General features: G+C 44.1%; 2 protein-coding genes across 3 annotated transcripts in view; both read right to left on the bottom strand.

Moving 5' to 3' along the window:
• Positions 1-947: 947 nt before the first annotated feature.
• Positions 948-9510, bottom strand: gpank1 (G patch domain and ankyrin repeats 1). Of its 2 annotated transcripts, none has more exons than XM_080759618.1 (6): positions 9414-9510; positions 6726-6943; positions 5941-6215; positions 4860-5001; positions 3737-3812; positions 948-1690 (listed from the first exon to the last, which is right to left on the bottom strand). In XM_080759618.1, exons 2-6 carry the CDS (start codon positions 6916-6918, stop codon positions 1222-1224), a joined length of 1155 nt encoding a protein of 384 aa, XP_080615744.1. In that variant the 5' UTR covers positions 6919-6943; positions 9414-9510; the 3' UTR covers positions 948-1221. The 2 variants fall into 2 exon arrangements, with proteins under 2 accessions (XP_080615744.1, XP_080615745.1); XM_080759619.1 differs by having other exon boundaries at positions 6726-6927; positions 9400-9485.
• A 7559-nt stretch (positions 9511-17069) lies between these two features.
• gna12a (guanine nucleotide binding protein (G protein) alpha 12a) overlaps positions 17070-17261 on the bottom strand; it is a 28505-nt gene continuing 28313 nt past the window's right edge. The window contains exon 6 of the mRNA XM_080755599.1: positions 17070-17261. This exon is cut by the window's right edge and continues 2309 nt beyond it. The gene's annotated coding sequence lies outside the window, so the exon portion shown is untranslated.

The following is a 17261-nucleotide window of genomic DNA, read 5'->3' on the forward strand; positions in this document are numbered from 1 at the left end:
CACACACACGATTTTCATGCTTGAGTTTTTCTTTTTCACTCAAGGTATTGAAAAATGACCCACGACCCACAGGTTGACATTTTGACAACCTCTACCCAAGCCCCTAGGCCTAGGGCCTAGCTATAGCCTTGTTTCTAACTTCAAGACAAATAGTTTAGAATATGGAGGGCCAAATATATGTACGGTACGTATGTATGACTTCTGATTTGTTATTTAGCTGTAAAATGTTTTGAGACATAGGTCATTGTAAATAATATATAAACATGCTTTGATCGTGTCCTTGATCTCCTTGCTGAATATGCACGCACACACACGGACACGCACAGCAAGTTTACGTAACAATGCTGTAAAAACATGAGCCAGGCGTGTTCTATACAAAATCAAGCTACCGTCCTTTCATCTTGTTTATTTACCCAAGACTTTGCTTAGCTCTGAGAGAGGGAGGTCACCTAAGCATACAACCCCATAGCTTGACAAAAGTAATTTCTATATCTAGTTATGAATCATTCTGATTCAGCATATGTCATCATGGCCTCACTAACTCGCATCAAGTTATTGCTACAGTATAGTATGTCAATATGATTGATTGTAATTTGGATCTACTCTCTTAGATCGCCGCCTTACCCCTTATCCCTAAACTTCTTTACCATGTTTTACCATTTTGAAAAACATTTAAAAGTTTAAAAAACACTCAATCGTATCGCAGAGATTTAAATGTATTGTGAAATTGTCCTCCGTCATACACTAGGATGAAGTCGAGGTTGTAGATCGATTATTTTTGGCAAACGTTCCCCACAGAATAGGGATGCTGAGGGTTCAAGTGGTTAACAAAAAAAGGCATATTAAGTTTTAAGAATACTTTCATTATCCCCTTAATATCGTTAGTCGCAATAACCTTTGCCGCAAGAATCGTGACAATGTAATTTTCATATGGTCCCAACTGTGTGTGACTTCACTGCTGACAGAACTCCACCCCAGCATGTCAAACATGGACTGATCAAATGTTAAATGTCAATAAATTATGACTCAGCAACCAACCCTCGAACCCGCTACACGCAAGTGGCGCATTGGACAAATCACACCAGGCAACAATGAATGCTCAGGTGATAATCCGCATTTAGAATCATGGCCGCGTGATTATGCAGACAGATATCGTCCTATCAGGCGCGTTCCAACCGAGTTCAACAGACACACACCGAAGACTCATGTGTTGTAGCGGAGTCATTCTTGAATAAAAAACGAGTTACGAAAATCTCTCTCCCAGGTTTTCTGTCTCTCCTCCTCCCTCTGGCTCCTCTTTCCCTCTTTCTTTCCTTTCCTCGGCTCTCTGCCCTCCGGCCGGGCGGTGACGACCGCTTTGGGGTCCTTCGCCGGGAAGTGGGTGACCTTGGCTCTCTTCGCCGGCCCGTAGCCGAGGCCTTTGTGGTCCCTCTTCAGCACGGTCGGCACAGGCCGCCGGGGCCCCTCCCCGCCCGGCCCCAGCCCCGCGCCGGGGTCCCAGCCGCAGCGGAGCATCATCTTGTAGCTGGCGCTGGAGGCGGGGAGGCAGTACTGGGGGGTGGGCGGGGGCCGCCGCAGGTTGAACTGGTGCAGCGTGGAGGACAGGTGAGAGGACACACTGCCGCTGTACTGGACCCCACACACCTCACAGCACTGCTGCTGCTGCTGCTGCTGCTGCTGCTGGGACCTCCTGGAGGACAAAGAAGCATGTTTGACCCATTCTGACCCGAGATCAGATTCTACAAATGTCTTCTACATCCTGACGGCAGGGACAAATTAGCCATTGGGGCCATGGCCCAGGGGCCCTTGGCATTATGGGGCCCTTCGGGGAAATTGGACCGTGAGGTACTAGGCTTGACGCCCTGAAAAGGGCTCCTGGGGCACTCCATTGGCTGTTGATTTTGGTAAATTTAGGTTAAAAAGATGATAAAAACACGAAAATGACGTGCGCACACGCGCTATGGGGGCCCTGCAAATATTACTGGCCCAGGGGCCCTCGTGGGGGTTAATCCGTCCCTGCCTGATGGTTTTCTGAAAAAGCTATGTTTCTATGTCAGTCGTTCTTCGATTTTTCAAAAATAGCAGACCCACAAGCTCGTAGCGCGCCACTCGGTGGCGCGCTATGAGCTTGTAGATCTGCTATTTTTCAATAGCTAAAGCATAACGTAATGCTAACACCAAAAGGGGTTCCTGCCCAGAATGGGTTAACCCATTGAGGACCAGATTCTACAATGTCTTCTAAATCACAGTTTACTGACATGTTTTCTCAAACTTTTGCTCAAAATTATATGTATTCGGCCGCCGACCCCATCTGAAAGTATGTTGTTCCAGGGACCCCCCCCCCCCCAGAAGCAAAGATACGAGTTTGCTGTGAATGAATATATATTAAAAGATGTGCACACGTTTTCACGATCTTTCAAAAATCTACAAGCGGTTTACACAGAATAGGAATTCATGGATGCTTGGGGCTCAGAGTGACAGGGTCATGGACACATCCATCTACGAGCTGATACATGTCGTCTGGCATGTATCCAAAATGATTGGCTGCACAGTGACTGTTACTACGACGATAGTCATCTGTTAGAACAGCTCAAAAGTACAAAAATAGGTTTTACTGGTGGTGTCAAGTCTGGGTCAACATTTGCCACTTATCTGTGGCCCGGCTATTAACCTGCCATCTATTTAATCTCCAGTGCTCATATCGGGTCAAGAGCCACCTGTTCAAGGTTCAAGTTTGTACTTTATCGTTACATCTAGTGTACAGGTACAAGAGTATAAGAGTAAAACTTATTTTAGTTTGGCGTCCTTCAGACAATGCACCAGCATAGGTAACATAACATTAACATCAAACACAAAAAGATTGGGGACCCCCCCCCCCCCCCCCCCCCGAGGGGTTGCGACCCCCAGGTTGAGAACCCCTGGTCTAGACCATGGGTTCCCAAACTTGTCAGCCCGCGACCCCAAAATAATGCTGCCATTGAGTCACAACCCCAACTTAACCCCGGAGGTGATTTCATGCACATAAACGTGCACATTTGTCCGCACATGAAATGTATTAAGTCTCTATTCAGGTATGTCAAATATTTGTGACGACCAAAAGTAAATTCGCAAACCCAACTGTCAGTGTCCTCATGTGGGGTCCCGACCCGGCCAACTTTCGGGACCCATGCTCTAGCCCAGATTGGCAATGTGTGCCAGGGAGATTCAACTCCACTTGCATACAATAACAGCACATGTGCGGTAAACTGTGCCAAGAGCCAGAATATGTTGCTGATAATATATGTTGCAATAAGACTTCCATAGCATGTATAATGACGGTAAAAGACAGTGCCATGGCATGTGCACAGCACAGTACACACATTAAGAAATTAAGGATGGGAACACATCTGTAACCGTTATTGCATAGTTTAGCTGTTCATAGCGCGGCACTTGGATTGTAGATTTGAAAAATCGTGAAAACACGTGCAAATCTTTCAATATATATTCTTTCACAACAAGCGTTTTTAACTCAAATATTTGCAGGTTCCTGGAACCAAATATGCGGGTCGGCGGCCAATTACATATCATTCTAGGGGGTCTTGGCATGAAATATTGTTTTTATGACATGAACATGTTTTTCAGAAAACTGATTTAAGAAGATTTTTTTTTAATCTGGTCTCGGGTCTTAATGGCTTAAGAGGTTGTGTTAAAAAGGTTCATAGGTGTTGTGAGGAGTCGTCCTGCTGGGTGTGCTCACCTGGCATCCGGTGGTGTCTCCTGCTCTGGGCCTCTCCCGTAGCTCTCCAACTCCTCCAGCACCCTCTGGTGGCCTTCTGGAGAGGGACAGTCCAGATAAACGGTACAAACACCAGTCAAAGATCACAGTTTTCCCACATTTGTACACTGTGAAAGCCTCAGTGTCAGTCTCAGTTTCAGTCTGAAACAGAAGCCTGTGTGTTTCTGAACCAATCAGAGCGTCGCTCGCATCCCTTCAGGTTATGGGACGTTAGTGTCTACGTGGAGTTGTGTTTGTTTACAATGAGACACGGACAGCCTGCTCAGACTACGTGTCTCATTTCTATGTTTTCAGATAAAAAACATATTTTAGCGCGCTGATTTTCCCATTGTTTTGGCACCTATTGTCAGGTATGCCCATATGATGACCACGGAAATGCGCTACAAGTGCGGAAAAACGCACTTATAACATAAGTCTTTAACTCGGAGAGTGCACAAGTATTACCAAACGGACCCCGGTTGTATTTGTTACAAATGGAGATTTTGATTTTATTAAGGATCCCCATTAGCCGGTGCCATAGCAACCAGCTAGTCTTCCTGGGGTCCACATAAGAATAAACATTACAGTAGACATACAATTACAAATACACATTATCTTACATTAGTTCGGATAAAATAAAAATAAAAATTGCTAAGATTACAAATGAGAGCGTGAAAGCAAAAAAAACTAAAAACACACAATCTCTTTGGAAATGTATATTTTGGGCGAGGTAACACAAGCTGCCCATTACTGGAACCTCTAGTGTCATGATCATGCACAGTATTACTAAAAACAAGCTGGGAATGTATGAAAACAGGAGTTTTACTACTCTGACTATGACTGTTTTGAACAACACAAGTGTATTAAAAGATAACCTATTCTCAACTGTAAGCCAATTGTGTGGTGTGCACATCTTATGCCATGTTTTTAGGCCAGGTGCTGGACAAGAAAGGCACCGAGGGGAAAGAAAAAGAAAAACAATAATCTGCAGATTGCTTTATAGCTCCAAAGAACTTGCTTTCATTACTGGCACAACGTTTAGACGGCAAACATTTGCCTGCCGTTTGTACAGAATAGCGACCACAGTGCATGGGTAGTGTAGTACCTGCCAACGCCAGGTCCCTGGCGTCCCTGCCCTGCACGTCCACCACTCCCACCCACGCAGCTCCTCTCTGCAGCAGCAGTCTGACTGCAGGCCTCTGGCCAGACGAGCTGGCACACATCACCGCTGTCCAGAAGAAAGTGTCCTGAGGGGAAAACCAATGAAACGTCTCATTTAACACCCAACCGCACGTTTCTCACTTGCGTTTCTATTTTTTGAGTGGTGCAACCACTCCATTAAGGAGCTATGTGTGTCCCTGGGCTGTTTGGTTTTCACAACCAAGTGTCACTGTTGCGAAGCCTCATGCCTGAAGAAGGTCAGTAGACCGAAAGCTTGCTAATAAATCTGATTATGCGCAGATCTGAGTGTGTGGAGCTTCCCTTTATTTTTTCTTATACTACCTTTGTGGCTCCAGCACCTCCCTTAAGTCTTTTTCAGCAGATGAGCGGTGGTTATTTTTCTATTTTTTACTGTTGCGAAGCCTAACACACACACACACACACACACACACACACACACACACACACACTAACTCTGTCATTTCTCAAACGTTTCGGACGCCAGGCGGCTCGCCGGAACCGGGCCGGCAACCTGACCGTGTTCCTGTGGGTCTGGAACTTCCTGGACCCCCCCGGGGACCCCCAAACGGAGTCACACCACTCACTTCACACGGGTGTGATTTTTATTAAATGAATGCACAAATGTTGCAGCGCAAATCTGTGATACAAATGTAAACATTTGTTTACACTTGGTATAACTGAATATTTGTGCATTCATTTAATAATGGGTGTCCCAGAGCCATTGAGAGAGGCACAGAGTTGTGTCATTTCTGTTCACTCCATCGGAGCCAATTATTTTACAGCAATGGAAGAACATTCATAATATTCAATCATTTATTGCCAAAACTAACCTAACTGATTTGGAATTTGACTTGATGATTTGGAAGTGTGCTCAGACATAACAAGAACACAAAGCGGAATGCAAAAGTAATGCTAGGTGAAATATGATGAAGTAAACCACTACATCCCATGTTATGATGATATTGATGTATTTTACACAGACACGCGGCGCAGCGACACCCTACCTGGAAGTTGATGTCCACCCCTCTAGAGAGCAGCTCCTTCAGCCCAGAGAGGTCTCCCTCCTGGGCACAACGGAGTAGTTTGAGCCCCTGGAGCTCTGCGGTGCTGGAGCTGACGACTCCCTGTGGGGCATGAGTCCTCCTTTCTCTACTGCTCCTCCGCCTCGTCGTCGTCGTCCGGGCCCCTCGACCTCCTCCTCCAACTCTCCTTTCCCGTGTACCAGGTCTCACGTTGCCCGACTCTTCTCTTGCATCACGTCTGCCTCCTCCTCCTCCTCCTGTCCCCAGGCCCATTACAAGAATTACATGATCGCAATTATTCTTGCATAATCGTCATGATGGTCATAATTGTTTCCATGTTGAAAAATATTCATACATTTTCAAACATTTTCCAAAAATAGCAGAAATTCTGATGTTTAAAAAAATGTCTATGTAAAATTATTAAATGAGTCAGTAATTAATTTGTATAAATAAGTTATTTGTCATATCTTCCGCAGGCAATTTGTGATTATGAAGCCTAAAAACCAAACAGATTTTTTTATTGTATTCATATGTTCAACGCCAAAAACACTTCATACTGCATACGTTCATCGCAATTACTACTGTGACAATTAATCGTCAACTATTTATTTTTTAATATAATGGTGACATATCCCTACCTCTCCCCTCTGCTTCTAAAAAACAAACATTGTATTGTATTCATTATGTTCCAATGTTCAATGTCAAATACACAATAATTAAAGTGTTAATCGCAATTATTAAATGATATAACGGTGACATGGCCCTACCTCCCGCCTCTATGGGGCTGTTTCTCCTCCTCTCCCCGTCATCTCCTTCGGTCAGACTCTCGTAGAACCTCCGGGCCTGCGCGCCACTGAGGGGTGGGCTGCTCGTCCCAACTCTGCGGGGGGTTTCTGTGCTTCTGTTCCAACAGAACTCCTCCTCTCTGGCAGGAGTGAAGTAACCCAGAGCGTCCACCATCACAAGTACCTGCTGTTGTTGCCGACTGTGGATAATAATACCAAAAGAGATTGAGAAGCAGTGGTGGGGAGAAAGTACTCACTTTTGTTTTACAGTTGAATTTAGGCATTTAGTTGATGCTCTTTATCCAGAGCGATTTACAGTAAGTAGGAAGGTAATACATTGATGTATTACATGGCAATACATATATTAACAAGATTTGTGCCGCATTTTCACGATTTTTCAGAGCAGACCTACAAGCTCGTAGCTTGTAGATCTGCTATTTTTCAATAGCTACAGTATAACATAATAGTTAAAACACCAAAAGGGTTTCCTGCTCAAAATGGGTTAATGCTGGCTGGTGTTCAACGGCTAGTAATGCCTTAACTGATTGATAAAGACATCCTTTCTCTTCCTGGAAAGTTATCATGCTGAAATAGAACCACAATCACCCCAAAACGAAAAATCTGATAATCAGAGCTCCGTTTGGAACCCTAGAATGTCTCTGTTGTTACATACAGTTGGTACAGTATTCCTCACACAGACAGGAGCCATAGAACAGTGTCCTTGACTTGAGGTTTCAGCGGCAGAACGGCTGCATAAATGTGATAAACGCTTCGTTTGTATACTCACCCATTAAATAATTCCAAAGACGTGGAGTGAGATATTGTCCTCTAGTTTCACATCCATGTGAAAGTTGAAGTTCTGGCACAAAACGTGTATTTAGTCAAATATCTCTTTTTCACGAGCTGCACCCGGACCCTCTCCGGGCGAGGGGCCCGGAATGATCGATGGACTGAATTTACCAACAATTCCTGTTGATTACCACAAATGTCATCACAAGAAATTGACCAGGGAAGCACAAATGTTTGGGGCACACAATTGGCAGGTGGTGTGGTTAATTACCCAGCACCAATATCGCAAGACACCTGCCAATTGTGTGCCCCAAACATTTGTGCTTCCCTGATCAAATTGGTGATGACGTTTGTGATGACCAGAGGAAGTTTTGATTAATTCAGTCCAGCTGTCATTCCGGGGCACTCGCCTGGAGAGAAAGCCTTCCGGGTGCAGCTCGTGACAAAGAGTGGAGATATTTGACTAAATACACGTTTTCTGCCAGAACTTTCACATGGATATGAAAGTAGAGGACAATATCTCACGTCTTTTCGTCTTTGGAATTACAAACGGAGCATTTATCACATTATGCCACACATGTTGCCCCGCAACCAGAAGTGAACCAGGGTGTTCTATAGCCCCTTTCGGAACACTCGTTATCTTTTCTGAATTTTCTCTCTTCCTCACTTCCCATGTCCCGCCTCCCAAGACACAACAGCATTATAAACATCCTGCATGTACGCGGTCTGCCAATCAGAGGCAGTAACTAGGCAGCTAGCCAGTCTCGGTGCCGGAGGCGGTACAATGGGAAGTCAATAAGGAAGTGAGGAAGAGAGAATTTCAGAGAAGTCAAAACTTAAAAAAAAAAAAACATAAAAAATACTTAACGGCACCGGCAGTTAATGCCATTTCCAACACTCAAGCGGCGCCGCCGCTCTCCGTGAACGGAGGGTATGTACATCTGCATCCCATGGAGGGCTTAATAACCGATCAGGGACCCTAGGGTTACCTTCGTCCTAACTTCAGAAAAGGTAAACTAGGGTCCCGAAAGGGGCTAGGTGTTCTATGGCTCCTGTATGTGGAATACTGTACCAACTGTATGTTTTTTTTTTGATTGATTGAAATATTTATTAACAGTTTGCAGAATTACAGTACATTTCAAGCACAAACTCAATACAAAGACTGTTAACTGTGAGTGGACGACCCAATTAAGCATTACACTTGTTTACAACAGGGTCCACATTGTTCAATTCATCAAAACATTTAGAGACGTACAAAAAGACACTTCTATATAGTTAAAGAACAGAACAGGAATTCATCATAAAGGAAGCAAAAAGGGAAAAGAAATATATACAGTGAGGGGAAAGGGGTGGGGGGATTCAGATTTTACAGGGGCCAGTTTCGAATTGCAGCCGTCCGTAGGTGCCCTTTGAGAGCGGTTTTGAAGGAGTCAGGGGATTCACATGTCTTAATGACTGTTGGTAGGGCGTTCCACATTTTGGTGGCATAGGAGCGAAAATAATTTAGTCCCTTGTTTGTGCCGAATCTGGGTTGTACATGGTTTGTTGCACATGTAACAACAGAGACATTCTAGGGCTAAGCGAGTAGACAGAAATGGTGCCATCTTATAATGAGGATTAGTGATGAGGACGACCCAGTTTTGAAAATCGGTGAAGTGGTAAAGGTTAAAAGATGTAGGCCCTTCTACAAAACAAAAAATAACATGGTTCTATAATTTCAATGATGACCAACAAAGTTAGCTTAGCTTCCGATGTTAGCTCAGAATCACCGTGCTGTTTAAGATGATTAAAATGCGTATTACTCTTTGCTTTACAAGAACGTCGAAGTAGGATCCGGTAATTATTAAGAGTGTCAATAATGTGAAACAGAACTAAACTCACCGGGTGGCAGCAACGACTAGTTTAATGAAAACCCTTCTAGCTTAAGTTTAGATGGTGAAATGTTGTTGTTTACACTTCTGCTTCTTCCGGTTGTAATATCTTCTTCTCTTGCGTCGTAAAGGCTAGACGTAGACGCCGCCGTGGTGCGTTGCTGCCGCTCACTGGTACAACGTGGCATTTCACCGATGGTCTAGTAGTGTGGAAAGTCTGGTGAGGCTTTTTTTTTATTGATTGATTGAAATATTTATTAACAGTTTGCAGAATTACAGTACATTTCAAGCACAAACTCAATACAAAGACTGTTAACTGTGAGTGGACGACCCAATTAAGCATTAGGCCTACACTTGTTTACAAGAGGTTCCACCATGTTCAATTCATCAAAAAAGTACTGTGGCCATTACGGGGATCGAACCCGCGACCTTCGCGTTATTAGCACGACGCTCTAACCAACTGAGCTAAACGGCCTAGTTGAGTAACAGTAGTTAGTACAGTCGAATCTCAACCATGGTCCTGGGACCACCAGTGTCCAGTAGTGGTCCTTGAGGCCACGGTCCCGAATCCCCAGCTAAAGGATGGAGAGTTGGTAGGCTAATATTAGTACCCAAAAACCAAATGGACCCTTTTATAGATCTTTTGAGAGTGTCAAATGGAAAATGGGTCGTCCTCATTTTACACACAAATAAAATATGAATGATATTTTTTCTCCTTCAGCTCGACTTTGTCTGCTCTGCTCGGTGATACTACATCGGAAACAAGGGACTATTTTCGCTCCTATGCCACCAAAATGTGGAACGCTCTACTTACAGTCATTAAGACATGTGAATGCCTCAAAACCACTCTCAAGGGCACCTATTCATCAATCAATCAATCAATGCTCCGATAAATCTCATTGGAAGAGTCATCTTTTTGTATTCGTTTTTTGTAACGGTTGCAGTACACCATCTGTACCACCAGAGAGAGCTGTAGACTTTAAAAAACATACATTCAAAAATACTGAAGTAGGCCTATTCCAAAGCATAACAATTAGCTCACAATGTGCCCTGCTGCAACACGTTGTGAGCTTGTATTTATTTTCACGATGTGAAATAGGGATTTTTCGTTTCGTTTTCGTTTCCTACAAATATAAGTATAAAAAGTACAATATTTTGTTGATAGAGTTGATTGATTGATTGATTGATTGATTGATTGATTGATTGATTGATTGATTGATTGTATGTATGAACGAACATCTTTTACAACATTTATGAACTCGGGTGATTAGGCACACGTGTTTCATCAGTTAAATTAAGTCCATTCACATCTACAAATTACATCCTGCACATAATTGTACATTCATTCAAACTCCCAACTCAAAACTGGGGAGGGATTCTGGGAGATTACATCCTGATGTGAAGGAAAATATTTCTAAGGTTGTTGTGTATTCTGTGGACAATCAAAATGTATCAACTGGAAATATTACATTTTGATGTAGTGTCATAATTATATATGGCACACTGACTATCACGAAAATGAAAAAATGTTGATTGAAACATTTATTTCAGGGGAATCCAATTGAGACCATTGTCTCTTTTTCTATTTTTACATTTACAGCAACGATTTTACATGACACACAGTACAAAAGATATAATACACAAGCACATACACACAGAAACAAAACCTTATAACAAAAAGCAGTTGCATATGCCTTCCTCTAGTGTGAGGTCAGTTAAGAGCTTTTTAAAAGTAGTGCTCCGTAGGCCAGGTGTAGCTAATCAGTGCTGTTGCACTTAATGGTACACCTCAGTAATGGCCGCACCCAGGAAACCCTCTGTGAATCGGTCTATAGTGTAGAGCCATGAGGGACTCATGGTCAACCATTATAACTTATTATAACTACCAAGAGAGAGAGAGAGAGAAACCCGGCCTTGTTTTCTCATTATTAAATATCAGAGTTCAGCTTTAGGTCCAATGAAAACAGGCCTGAGGGGAATCAGTTTAACAACAGTCATGAGACCACACACGCACGCACACACAGGGCAGTGTGCGTGGATGATGAATGTATGCATGTGGGTGCTGGTGGGGTTTGTTGATATTAGAACAGTGAGCAGCATTCACCACTGTCACTTTTCTCATTAAATGCATTTGGCGATCCGTGAACACCAAGCTTTAGATTGCAATTAAAGTGTCCAGGCTTTGATTTGCCACTAATAATAATGTAATGTCTGTCATGTATAGTCTAGCATGTGTACGACAGTGACGGCACGCACAAGCGAGTACTTGCACGCGTGAGTACACACACACACACACACACACACACACACACACACACACACACACACACACACACACACACACACACACACACACACACACACACACTGACATTACATCTGATATAAAGTGCCACGGCAAACATATTGTTTACTTTTTTAAATTAGGTTTTTCACATTACACACAAATGAAAACGTTCAAGAATGCACTCAATATAGCATAACAAACAGCAGTTTTAGGATCATAAAAATACTTCTAACTTTAAACTTTAGAGTAACTGCTGCGAGAGGTGTGAGACCAGGCACCAGGCTTTTTATCAGGTTTTGTTTTGAGGTTTAACAACAAGTAAATGTTGCTGTCACATGGCTCATGGGTTGAGGACAGACAGACGTACTCAAGAGACCAGCTGTGGCCATCAGGCCATCAGGCCAAAACAGGCATAACACCAGAGTGAGTTCCACTCATCTTATTGCCCCAGGTTCAGCACAAACATAGGTGTTGTCATGTGACGCATGTGACGTGAAATTGCCCTTTAAATGGACTTGATGGGTCCACTACTAAAATGTGAGGGAGAGTTGAACTGTTAACTCTGCTACAACAGAGGAATTATGTGCTTTGTGTGTGTGCGGTATATACGTTTCAATGTATGACACACACACACACACACACACACACACACACACACACACACACACACACACACACACACACACACACACACACACACACACACACACACACGCACGCACACACACACACACACACACACACACACACACAGTGCACGACAAGGACAAAACGTCCTGTGCTGGAGAGACATTTCCTCGTGTTTCGGTGCCACTGGGGAGACAGTTTTCCACTCCTTTACACTCCCCTCTCCTCCCTTCTGAAGCCATGTATAGGACCCTGCAGGAGGTGGTCTGGGTTTCTCTGATGTGTGTGTGTGTGTGTGTGTGTGTGTGTGTGTGTGTGTGTGTGTGTGTGAGAGAGAGAGAGAGATGGGGGGGATGTCATTTTTCACAGTCGCTCCATTTAGTCTCAGAACAGGAAGTGGGTTCAACAGAGGAAACATGTCTCCCCTCCTCCCCCTCCTCTTTTCCTCTCCTCCCTCCCTCACTCTGTCACTCTCCTTTTCTTGTGTTCTCTCTTCCTCCCTTTGTCTGTCCCACCCCCACTCTGTGGCTTTAGGGCTAGGTCTCTCTCTCTCTCTCTCAAGCCTCAGTTATACTTAGTGCGTGCCGGTGTCGGTCGTGCTCAGTAAATAGCAGATCTACAAGCTCACAGCGCGTCACGAACGCGAGGCATTGTGAGCTTATATATCTGCAACAACAACACCAGTGTGCAACTAAGTATAAATCAATGATACATTTGCTTATAGGCTCTATCCTCTTATCTATGTACAAAGTGTATAATGTGTGTGTGTGTGTGTGTGTGTGTGTGTGTGTGTGTGTGTGTGTGTGTGTGTGTGTGTGTGCATACGTGCGTGCGTGCGCGTGTACTACGTAGACGTTAAATTACAGTCCAGTCACTGCCTACATAAATAAACCGTATGTTAAGCAGTGATTGTTAAAACAAAGCTAAAACGAGCCCCCCCCTCCCTCTCCCGAGACCTTGTTGCAGTCTGCTTTGTATCCCAGCAGCCTCTCTGATAAAAAGCCAAAGCAAAGGTCACACAGGCATTAGTACCAGCTACAAGGGGAAGTTCAAAAACCCAGCTTTGCTGCCATGATTCAGTTTTATGGGAATGGTGTTTCTGGGCTGTAAAGTCCTCAAGTGTACCACAAGGGTCCATTTGGTTACATTTTATTTAGTAAATTAACCACATGAACCCTATAGGGCCCTATCTTGCCTCTCGTTTTGGCGGTGTATTGTTTTCGGTTGTTACTTCTGTAAAGCACACAGAACAGTATACTCATACAGAATAGTCAATGAATGACTTAATGACTTACAGTAATGATAGTTTGGTATGATGGGGATCATGGGGTATTCCCTATAGTCTCCTATAGCCAGGAAGAGGCGATATACAGTAGTAGAGACTGGAGTCTCTTTAAATCTGTGATAACCCACAAATGGCCGAATGAGCTGGAAACGACATATAAGGTTACAGTAAGAGGAACTAGAGTGGGTTTTGGGGGAAATCGCTGAGTTTTCATTTGGTTCGTGACTGATGGCGTTAGCAGATTAGCCTCATATTACAGGTAATTACAGAAAGAAAAGGGAACTATAGCCTCCCGGGCAGTACATCAATATGACAGGTGTTTCATCTCTATGCTTTGTGGCTTTGGCCAAAAGGTTCTGCGTGTGTTCAAAACCAGTTTTGGACTTCCCTATAGAGGACATAATATGAGGACTTAAGAGGACTTATTTTTTCTCCTTGACAAAAGTACTGTCCCCCCTTAAAGGCTGTTTTATACTCGTATAAGACAAAATGCCTGTCGACCTTGTCGCCCACCAAAATGGAATTGTCAAGGTCTTTCTAAGAAGTCTGAATGAGTCTCAGGGGCTAATTCACACTTTGTAGCCGAAGGCTTGACAGATTTCCATTAAGCTGTGTGGTCATTAGGGTTTGGGATCCGGAACCGGAGGAATTCGGAGGATCCGGAGTTCCGTCACATTTGGAACCGTTTGTGGAACCGTGTTTTATCAGAGCTGGTATGTGGACTTCACGTCTGCTATGCAATTACCATAACACCGGTGGTTCTCAAACTTTGACATTTCAAGGACCCCCATTACTCAGAGCGTGTACAAATGGAACCATATGGGCCCGTAAGGGTCCATTTGTACACCCTCAGAGTTATACACCTGTTAGGGCCCGGTTGGAACCCAAACCGTTAAAGATAACCGTTAAGGAATCAGACAGTCGAGAGGGATATCCCAACCCTAGCGGCCGTACCTTGCAGACAGTATAAAGTCTGAGCCCTATATACTCACTCTGGCCTCCATAGCGTGATACCATTCCTGCCCACGCCGTCTGCCCTCTCTGCTTCCTTCCTCTCCCTCGTCTCATGGCTTTCTGCACCTCTTCTGTGTTCTCCCTCGACCCGACAGACCTCTTCTCCCACAGAGTCTGTGTTCTCCCTCGACCCGACAGACCTCTTCTCCCACCGAGTCGAGCACCGTTCATAACTCTTTTGTATGACAGTGTTGCGTGCCAAGAAAGCTGACTTGGCATGTTTTGCGGCACGCAAGCACGCACGCACGCACACACACACACACACACACACACACACACACACACACACACACACACACACACACACACACACACACACACACACACACACACACACACACACACACACACACACACATACATAAAAATTAATTCCACAAAACTAGGAAACAAATATAACGGGGTTGACAGTTCATGTTCACTTAAAGATACACATGGCACCTCCTCCTCCACACAGACAAACTATAGCAGCCGAAACAGAGCAGTATTTGGCTTTGCTTTTTGTAATGCCAGCTATCAGGCCACTCATCATGGTCAACTTATGCACATGCGGCCCAGGCTACCAAATATCAGTATGGCAAATCTACAGCGATACCCCAGGTTTGTTATACTTCCAAGTAATGGTTGGTACTTAGAATGTTTATCTTGGAATGCCTGGTCCATGTACAAATCAAAGACCTCCAGAATCAGGACCTCCTTGTGACTGGTGTCAACAAATACAACATCAGGTGTATTTGGGATGTTAGCAAAGACATCGCATGTGCACAGCTAAACCAATCTGGTAACACTCTCGAATGTTTATACATTGCTGCACTAGATGGCACATCTTTTCGAACTGCAACAATCAATTTTGTATGCACTACATCCTTTTGTTATGTGTGCCTGCGATGGATTCTAAGTGTTGTTCAGAATCATGATGGTTTATACAGAGTGGAGTGTGGGTGTCGGGATACCAGATGGACAGATTGTACTTGGTTGGTAATACTTGCAGTCTTGCTTTGATGGTGAATTTTAAAACATCCTCCCCAATAGCAGCATTTTTCACACACAGCAGGGGGTGCCCACACCTTTTTGACTTGAGAGCTATACTTTCAAAATGACCAGCTGAACAAGATCTTCTACCCACCAAAAACATTATCCCATTGCTGAGAATAGGTTAATTTAAAATTGTACCCGAGGGGGCTTTGGAATGGCGGTATACTGTTGTTACATATTAGACAAACGCAATTCAATGATTCGATTCAATGATTCACTACTCGTAGATTTTTTTTACAGTCTTTTTTTATTTGTTTAAAACTCTATATTTCACAGGTCTCTCTCTCTCACAGCTGCTGGCCATTCCCACTCAGCAACAACATCCAGTGCAACGAAGACAAAACGTGAGACGCGATGAACCTCAACGTCAATCTGCAAAGGGTAGTTAGTAGGCTGTCGTACAGTGACGCCATTACAGAGGCTAGTGGCGTTTGTGACACAAGGTTAACCATGTTACACACACACACACATGCACACACACACGTCTCACTCCAAAAGTCATACTGTGACCTCTTAGGGCAAAAGTGACCAATCGTTAAATGGTGACTTGAAGTGGGAGTAAATAAGTTGACGAGGGGTAATATCAGTTACCATTTTGTCCCAATAGGGACATAACTTGAACTGCGCTGACTCGGCTCAGTCCGACTTCACAACGCTTGGCACGACGGCTCACTCGCCTGACGACTCCCTCGGCGATGCCCCCCATGGCTAAAGTTTGCTTGAGACGGCGTCAACCAGCGTTGCGCCGTTTCTTTTGTGGACTGGCTAGGGTCTGAGAACTGGAAGTTCTAGCCAAATCACAGTTTTTGAGGGTCGCAAGCCCCTCCTATATTCAGTGTCCATTTTCATCTTACACAAACATTAAATTCCCATTGACTGAATGAATGGAGAATTATATGTAGACGAGCAAATTGGCTATTTTTGTCCCATTGACAATGAATGGATGATGTACGATGATAAGAGCGCTTCACACGGGTGTGATTTTTGGTCACAATATGACTTTTGAGGGTGAGACAGTGTTGCGCGTACATGAACGCATGCACACACGGACGCACGCGCACACACACACACACACACACACACACAGTCACACACACGCACGCATGCACAGGGTCAGTTCCGACATGTACAGTATTACTACAGTATATACAAGATGAAGAACATTCACACAACACCCACATACATTCAAACACGCAGGTAGAATATACAGTTGATTACAGTATTACCACAAGGCGTATGGAAGTGCTCATCATTGCAGTTGAACCCTGTTATTGACCACCCCCCTCCCCCCCACCCCACCCACGCTCCTTCCATCCACCATCATGTAACAGGAATGAGCTACATATTAAGTGCATCCCCCCCCCCCCCCCCCCCAAAAAAAAAGAAAAAAAGAAGAAAAAAAAATGTATACAATAAAACAAAGGGAAATACAATACAATAGAATAAAGTGGTAAAGTAATACACCATGGGGCTATCTCTGGACTGGAGGACTTATGCTGTACATAGTGGTCTAGTTTGGCGTGGCCAGACTGTTGCCTCCCACAATGTTCAAATGCTTCCCGTCGTACAGTCTGGAGCCAAACGGAAGCTCTGAAAACGACCAGAGGATA

Source organism: Protomyctophum bolini, assembly GCF_963924005.1.
Source record: "Protomyctophum bolini genome assembly, chromosome: 3".
NCBI classification, from domain to species: Eukaryota; Metazoa; Chordata; class Actinopteri; order Myctophiformes; family Myctophidae; genus Protomyctophum; species Protomyctophum bolini.

What these genes read in the sequence shown, in the direction of transcription:
- gpank1 (XM_080759618.1), bottom strand. Translation starts at nt 6,918, where the DNA reads ATGGTGGACGCTCTGGGTTACTTCACTCCTGCCAGAGAGGAGGAGTTC. An exon ending in CAGGGACCTGGCGTTGGCAG is followed by an intron (nt 3,813 to 4,859) that starts GTACTACACTAC and finishes GTCCCTCTCCAG; the next exon opens with AAGGCCACCAGAGGGTGCTG. An exon ending in GAGACACCACCGGATGCCAG is followed by an intron (nt 1,691 to 3,736) that starts GTGAGCACACCC and finishes TTTGTCCTCCAG; the next exon opens with GAGGTCCCAGCAGCAGCAGC.